The sequence below is a fragment of the Gavialis gangeticus genome, unplaced genomic scaffold, assembly GCF_001723915.1.
Source record: "Gavialis gangeticus isolate Ggan-Ray unplaced genomic scaffold, GavGan_comp1, whole genome shotgun sequence".
Taxonomy (NCBI): Eukaryota; Metazoa; Chordata; order Crocodylia; family Gavialidae; genus Gavialis; species Gavialis gangeticus.
Window position 1 is genome coordinate 67398756 of NW_017728993.1, and position 8358 is coordinate 67407113.

Consider the following 8358-nt stretch of genomic DNA (forward strand, 5'->3'; position numbering starts at 1 on the left):
AAAAAAAAAAAAAAAAAGGCAACGTGTAAATTGAACAATCAAGACATTCCCTCTCCCAGACGCATTAGAAAGCCCACGAGAGCAAGTGTATTTTTTTCACACTTTAACAGATCCCTCAGCTGCTTCAAAAGCCTCTCCCCCATAACTTCTGTGCAGCTAGACTGAAAGACTTGAGATTTGTAAGCATTCATCCTAGTTCAAACTGAAAACTACAAATATGAACTGGTTTTAAGCTAACAAAACTGTGTGCGTTTTGCCTGGCTGCACACACATTTGCTTTAAATCAGTGTTCGTTAACACCTTATCAGAAATGCATCCAACATGCACGGTACATGAAACTTAGAGCCATTAGAATCCCATTTCCTCCAGAATAAAGCTATATAGTATTCTAAATGCAGGCTCTGGCATGCCAAAACTCAGCTTTCGGGTATCGTCTGTTTTGGTTCTATGGTAATTCAAAATGTTCCAACATTTTACGATCTTGGGCCAAGTTTACTAACCCTCAAACTGGAAGAAGTTCTTGGCAAAGACCAGTCCTGGAAAACTTCATCCTGAAAACAACTTCCAGAAAGCCATGAGCAAGTGAAACGGGGATGAAAATAGATATAGTTATGCAAGTTAACTACTCCTGTGGTGTGCTTAGCGCACTCGCAACCTTTTTTTTTTTTAAACTCAAGCTATCCCTTGTTGGACTCAAGTTATTCCTCCATAATTTTGGTAAATTGAATGGCTCCCCATTTCAAAAATGAATTTATTTATTATAGTGCTTACCCCATTGCTGGGGGCCAGGCAGCAGCCAACCAGGGAGCCAAGGCAGGGAGAGCTGAAGTCTGCCCTTTATTTTCTTATCTCTCTTCACACCTCACTTCCTGCAGGGATCACTGACTTAGCAGTTGTCGCAGATTCCTGTGCTGGGAAGTGTACAAGCTGAGTGAGAAGTAATAAAAAGGAGGAATGAAAAGTGGATGGAGTCAGGAGTGATCTACATGCTCTTCACTCTGGCATCAGTAGTATAAACTTCACTCTTTCTCTGTGGAATTACCATAACCTGGCTTCATTTGCCTTGGCAGTCCAACAGTAGCATCTCTAATATCTGAAGACTGTTTTCTTTTTGAGTTAGATTTCCAGCTAGAAAGGCATCATGACAAAAGCATCCACATGGTGGTAGCAATGTGCTGATTCTAATTGTTGCTTTCTTTTCAAGGGCCAGTTCTACAAGTCCTAACAACCAGTCCAATAAAATGAACAGCATTGTCTACCAGAAGCAGTTTCAGTCGGCAGCTGCTGCAGTGAGAATGACACAGCCATTTCCTCCACAATTCGCACCCCAGGTGGGCAACTGGTGGCTTCCTAGAAGAAAACTTGCTGATTTTTCTAAATTTAATCCCACAACATTTTAAGGCTCATGGGCCCTGTTATTTATGAGGGGTTACAAGTACAGTTCTGAAACTCGGTGAAGAATGTTTTTAATCAAGCAAATGATTTCATATGAGGCACAATTTTTGTCTAAATTTTAACCGTTAATGAAGGTTTTCTGGTGTGTCATGCATTTTAATTTTCAGTAATTTCTATGACCTGAAATCAAAGAAGTTAATAGTCCTAGTTTGCATAGATCTAATACAGCCATTTGTTCTGCAGGCTTCCCCACACGGCTTTTAAAGCACCTAATTACGGTACAAATTTAGGAGCAAAGGCGGGGGGCGTAAACAACTCAGTGTCTCTGAAGGGTCCCAGTGCATATTTAAGATGACTTTGAAAAACAAACAAACAACAAACAGATTCCTAGGCTCTTGGAAATGTAGTTGTAAAAGGATCCATTGTACATGTGAATAATTGCAACAACCATCTTTAAAAGGTACAACAGCCAGGTTATAACTGGATGTGGTTGAGCTTCCAGATAAATAGATACTGCGAATAAAAACATAAGATATGTCTGCATAGATTTGAAGTATTTGGCTTAAGAATTCATTTTGATTTTTGGATTGATAAATGAGTTAACTTTATGCTAGTACCTGTAAGAAGCCCATTTTACTAGTGATGTCTTTAGTTTTCAGCTTGCTAAAAGTGGTTGAACACCTTTTTTTCCCTCATTTTATATCATTTAGAGTTTTCAGTTGTTGGAGCAACTCTTTTTCTGGAATCCAAACATGGCCTATCACAAAGAGAAATCCAGCTACATTCTTGACGTTAGTATAATTTTCTAGTAGGCACAATTCCTCTTCCTCCACTCCTCGAATGAGAAGCCAACATGCAATCTAGTTGGCAATTTTCTAATGGCTAAATGTCTTCTTTTGTTGTTTTTCCCCAACTTAGATTTTCTCTCAGCCTAACCTGATCCCTCCATTGGTAAGAGCCCCACATACTAACACCTTCCCAGCACCTGTTCAGAGGCCACCCATGGCACTGGCTAGTCAGATGCCGCCTCAGATGACCACAGGCCTTATTAGCCACCCTCGTTTACAGCATGTGGCCAGAGGTCCTTGTGGATCGCTCTCTGGAGTCAGAGGCAATCAGGCCCAGGCTGGGATGAAGGCTGAACAAAATGTGAAGGTTAGTATTTTGAACAGCCATGCTGTTAACAACTGTTCAGTCTTGACAGCTCGCAGGGCAGAAAGGCAAGAATTTCTATGAATCGTGTCTTAAGATACCTCTGGATCTTTAACCAGATATTTTAATGTCTAAACAAAGACCACATCTAACAATGCCCCTCGCCCCCTCCCAGTAGCACTTTTTTTTTTAAGGAATTACAACTATAGTAATTGACAGCAAGCTCTAATGTGGTTGGGGGAGGGGTTTGTGGCCAGTGGTCATCACTTGAAAGAGATCTCAGATTTTTAATATTAGGAGACTGCATTTTTGGATGAGATAAATACCCAAGATCCTGAATAGCTGTGATTACTGGAGATACTGCATAACTTTCAGAGTAGCGCTGAGCCCCAAACGTATTGGCCAGCTTCTAAGTTCAGTCCTGGCTAGTTTTTCCTGTAACTTTGACTAGCAATAGCACTTCTCTCATCCTATTATAAACTGTTACACAGCTGACACATTTCATGCAAAAGGTTGTTGCTATTCCAATAGTACATGGTGTGAAGTATGTACATAACTTGTAAAGCACTTTGGGACCCTTCAAGCTGAGGCAGCTGTGGTGGCTTTGGGAGCCTGTGTCGGGACACCATAAGTTTGTACTGTAATAAATTGTACTCATCTGCCAGTATTTTGCATAATCGATTACCCAGCTCCTTAGAGTTCAGGTTAAAGGAACTCTTGCTCATTATTTATCGTTCCATGTCAAATACCTCGGGGTATAGAAGCAAGGTAGAAAAGGTTGGTTGGTTTGTAAGCGATTAGGCTTTGTGGAAAATGTTTCAGAATTTCAGTCCTTCACTTAAATCTTTGTTTGTCAGTTCAGTTAGGACTACAAATTAGCTGTAAACCTAACAAATGAGGGTGAACAGTATGTTGGTGTGACCTTGAGTCAGGATTGTCACACATGAAATTTCCCTTTAAGACAGCAAACACATTGTTTAATCTTATTTCCTGTACCACCTCCTGTGTTTTTCAAATAATTTCAGAAATAACTTATTACTTGTGAAGAAAACATTTGAACTGTATGGACTGCTGATGTTGGCCTTGAGTCTGCAGAAGGATTCCAGGTTCCCACATTGTTGTGCTGAAAGCAGTCTTACCACTGCTCAGGCACAATCTACTGATGGCAACAAGGAACTAAGGCTTCTGATTGTTATTCCTGCTCTAGCATATCTGTAAAGTGGATAAAATGTCCACTTCGGGAAGACAGTGCTTCTAAATATTGTGGCAATGCCCGTCAGGAAGATGGGGTACAATAGAGGCTTTAGCTGCAGTGGGACAATATAACTGTATTGGTATGTTGAGTTCCTAAAATATTTCCTCTGTTGCAGTGTGGCCAGCTTCCAGTGTTTTTTGCTTTTCTTATATAACCCTGCACAAAACGGGTCAAGATGATACAGTGGCAAAATTATTGCTAGTATTGATGGAGCTTATGCAACAAGTGTAAGAATGTTGAATCCCAGTGTCATCAAGGCAGAAGGGTTGTGTACTCAACACTTATATCAAGGGTGTACTCAACACTCCTGCCACATTGCCACCCCTCCCACAGGCACTGCAGACCCCTTGGGACAGGGAGGCAGGCTCTGCACAGCCTGTTATGCCCCCAGCCCATGGGGGTTTGGCAGCACAGGCCATGGGGGCTCGGAGAAACCAGAAGTGCCACGGTGGGTGCTTCTGGTTTCACTTTCTTACAAGCCAGCATGCTGGTTATTTGAGCATGCCAGCTTGCGAGATGCCAGTTAACAAAACGTTTACTGTATTTGAACTGGAGGAAAGCAGTGTTTTGTGTTTTACAAGTTCCTTAAAAATAATAGGGACGAGCATGGCCATGCAGCGTGTGGTGCCCTGGACCAGTCTGCAGAACCGTGCACAGCACATTTGGGTGTTTCCCTCACTGCTACCATACAGTGGGGAGGGGGAGACTCCAGGAGATCTTGGGGTCAAAAAAACCCATGCGAAAAAAGGTGGGGCAGCGCACATGGCTGCAATGCATGTCACCTAAAACTGGAGCCTGGCCTACCGGAGCCACACTCCAGCTGCCAGCCAAGCTCCCAGCTGCAGAAGTGCCATGGCTGTAGTTTCCCTGCCACCCAGGACCCCAGATAAGACTGCTGAGGCCAGCACAGTTGCTGGTCCCAGCCTTCCCTACCCTATCCAGAGTAACCTGCTGCATGCCAGAGGGTGCATCGTGCAGGCATTCCCCAGGGACAAGTAGCAGTGGCACGAGATGTGCTGCTGCTGCTTGTCCTCAGGGAACCCAGTGTCCATGCTCATCTGGATGTGGCCATAGAGTTTAATCAAGATATTAATGGGATCTGAGTCAGAGTGTTTAGAATTAGCCCCCAGAAGGGGAAAGGAATTCTGAAATAGTGGCAGGAAATGTATGGGAGGATTAAGCTTAACAGTCTGTTTTTAATGAGAAGAACTGTCAGGCATGGGAGTACCTGCAGAAGATACTAAAAGCATAGCAAGATCTTCCCCTTTTGGAAAAGCCAGACCTGTAAACTTGATCATGCAATTTTAAAAAAAAAAGAGGAGGAGAGAGAGAGAACCTACAAAGAAAAAGTGGTTTTATCCCAATTCTTCTTGTTTTGTTTTTTGGTTTTGGTTTTTTTTTGTTTTTGTTTTGTTTTTCTTTTATTTTTAAAGGCAAAGCAGAGAGCAGAGGTTCTCCAGTCCACGCAGCGATTCTTCTCTGAGCAGCAACAACCGAGCAAACCAATAGGGGGCAAAGTGCAGAAAGTGGATGAAAATGGAAGCAAACCGACAGAAGCCATGGCAGACTCCTCTGGGGTCTGTCAGGAGAAAGTGGAAGAGAAACCCACCCCTGCACCTGCTGCAACAACCAAACCTGTTAGAACTGGACCAATCAAACCTCAGGCAATCAAGACAGAAGAAACAAAATCTTAAAATCTGCGTGTTTGTGGGGAACGGGGGATAAGACCAGCAGCATGACCCTGTAGCTCAGAGGACAAGAGAGGTAGAAGCTATTGGCACTGACAGACATAAGTGGCTGCATGTCCAATAAAGTTTTTAGGCTCCTTGGGCTTGCAGCTTCTCTTAACAGCATGAAGTCTGGTTTTGGTAAGGTGTGCATGTGTATATTGGCATGTGCATCTGTATGTTATCCAAAATGCATAAGCACAGCAGCAAAGTGAGTGGCCAAAGAGCCATGTTCCTAGCTGACAAAATGAATACTCTGTTCAGGCTCTGTTCTTTGGCTACTTATTTTTAAGCTGTGTGTATCAGAACATGCAGGTCAGAAGTGCTGGACAGAGTAATGTGTGTTCATTTTTATTTATTTTTTTTTTTTAGTGACTGAAGAGGCTGCTCTTGTATAATAAAAAACAAAGTAATAAAATGAGCAAGTTGGAATAGCTTACCCTTTACCATTGGCATCCAACAGATACCATCAGTTGTAACGTTGAGGTTTTATCAAATTCCCCTTCAAGGGCAGTTTTTGGTGACTGCTGCTTCAGTTTTGTGTGATGCTGTATTTAGATCACAGCATATAAGTGTTCCTTGGCACACAGGTTATTTATTCTCTGTGCCCACACACACACGCACACACCCCCTAGTTGTTCACCCCTTGGATTTACAGGCTAATTGCATTAATAGTTAAATGAGCTCTGTTCAGCTATCTTTATCTGAAGCCCGTGATCTTTAAACAGTTTCCAGCTTATGTCTGTATAGAGTAATGAGCACTTAGAACTGTGCCACTAGATTAAAGAGAAACCTTATGACATTAAAGAGAACTTTATCTAAAAAGGTGCATTCTTATATCAGAGCTTTATTGCACCTCCTTCTTGTCCACTGTGTTGGAAAGTAGAATCAAAGTCAAATAATGCCTTTTTAATTGTATCTTTAGTATTATAGCTGTAGGACAGTACTGTATGATACTTCTGTGAATGTAAGATATCCTGTACCTGCTTATGATATGTAGTAGTGACTGTGCTATACCAGAGCTGTTTTTAATAATGTTATTCTAGAGGGGGTTTTTCCCCAGACAATGATTGAGAAGTTTAAAGCACCAGGTACCCCATCAGTAGCAGAATTTGCTGTTTTTGTTTTGTTTAGTTTGTTTTTTCTGGGATTTTTTTTATTACCTTTTTTGGAAGGAAGAGTGAACTGAAAGTCTAATGTGTATAATTTTGTTCAGAAGACTGCAGAAGGCTGGAAAGGCTGTTGCTGCTATTGATGCCTAGTGAATTGCTCTTGGTTATCTTTTTATATAAATATATATATAATTTGAATTTTTGGAAACTTTAGCTGTGATGTCAACTTTGGAAAAAAGTATCCCACTTGTACTGTGAGTTGGCATTGTACAGAAATTAACAGCCATATTGGTCTAGAAATGTTAAACTTAATTTTTTTTTCCATTTGTACAGGGGTAACGCACTGTATTCAATATGTAAGGTCTTATTTACATGGGTTTGATTACAAAAACTAATAAAGTATTCTCTAAATAAAGTATCTTTGTAGTTTCATTAGCCTAAATTATAGGCAAAAAGATGTGTGAAGTGTCCAAATGTCATATTTGTCATATGAAGGACATACATTATAGTTTTGAGAAGACATTTTTAAATAGCAACTGAACATGTTAAAGCAGTTGAAACAAGTTTACCTCTCGCAGTCCATCTTGCTAGGAAGACTAGCAAGTATGGCAGCAGACCAGCTTGGCTTAGCAGGGAACTCTTCAGTAAACTAAATCACAAAAAGGAAGCTTATAAGAAGTGGAAACTTGGACATGATAGATAACTAGGGAAGAATATAAGAGCATTGCTCAGGCATGCAGGGATGAAGTCAGGAAGACCAAAGCACAATTGGATTTGCAGCTAGCAAGGGTTGTTCAACAAGAAGGATTTCTACAAGTATGTCAGTAGCAAGAGGAGGATCAGGGAAAGTGTTGGGTCCCTTACTGAGGGGGTGGCAAACTTGTGACAGGATGCAGAAAAGGCTGAAGTCCTCAGTGCCTTTTTTTGTCTCAGTCTTCACAGGCAAGGTCAGCTCCCAGACTACTGCACCGGGCAGCACAGTTTAGGGAGGAGGTGAGCAGCCCTCAGTGGTGAAAGAACGTGTTGGGGACCATTTAGAAAAGCTGGACGTGTACAAGTCTATGGGGCTGGATGGGATGCACCCAAAGGTGCTGATGTGATTGCAGAGCCATTGGCCATCTTTGAAAACTCATGGTGATCAGGAGTGGTCCTGGATGATTGGAAGAGGGCAATTATAGTGCTCTTATTTAAGAGAGGAAAGGAGGAGGATCCAGGGAACTACACACCAGTCAGCCTCACTTCAGTCCCTGGAAAAATCATGGAGCAGGTCCTCAAGGAATCCATTTCTAAGCACTTGGAGGAGAAAAGGGCAATTAGGAACAGTCAGCATGGATTTACCAGGGTAAAATCATGCCTGACCAACCCAGTTGCCTTCTATGACAAGATGACTGGCTCTATGGATGCAGGGGTACCAATGGATATGGTGTACCTTGATTTTTAGCGAGGCTTTGGATACGGTCTCCCACAACATTCTCTCAGGCAAGTTAAGGAAGTATGGGCTGGATGAATAGACTGTAAGGTGGATAGAGAACTGGTTGGAGAACTGGGCTCTATGGCTTGATGTCTAGTTGGCAGCTGGTATCAAGTGGAGTGCCCCAAGGGGGTTGATCCTGGGGCTGTTTCTGTTCTATGGCTTTATCAACAACCTGGAAGATGGCATAGAGTGCACCCTCAGCGAGTTTGCAGATGACACCCAAGTTGAGGGTGTAGTAGATGC

The 8358-nt window shown here is 42.1% G+C and overlaps 1 protein-coding gene across 12 annotated transcripts in view; it reads left to right on the forward strand.

Annotated features, from left to right (window-relative positions):
• The window catches only part of PRRC2C (proline rich coiled-coil 2C), a 95342-nt gene extending 88286 nt beyond the window's left edge, over positions 1–7056 (forward strand). For 8 of the 12 annotated variants that reach the window (XM_019501913.1, XM_019501916.1, XM_019501915.1 and 5 more), the window contains 3 exons: positions 1205–1331; positions 2106–2186; positions 2314–4525. In XM_019501913.1, coding sequence (XP_019357458.1) covers positions 1205–1331; positions 2106–2186; positions 2314–2631 — 526 coding nt within the window. In that variant the 3' untranslated portion in view covers positions 2632–4525. Of the gene's footprint in view, positions 1–1204; positions 1332–2105; positions 2187–2313; positions 4526–5235 lie in introns of those variants that run through there. The other 4 variants (XM_019501919.1, XM_019501922.1, XM_019501923.1 and 1 more) reach the window with 2 other exon arrangements.
• Positions 7057–8358: the final 1302 nt, after the last annotated feature.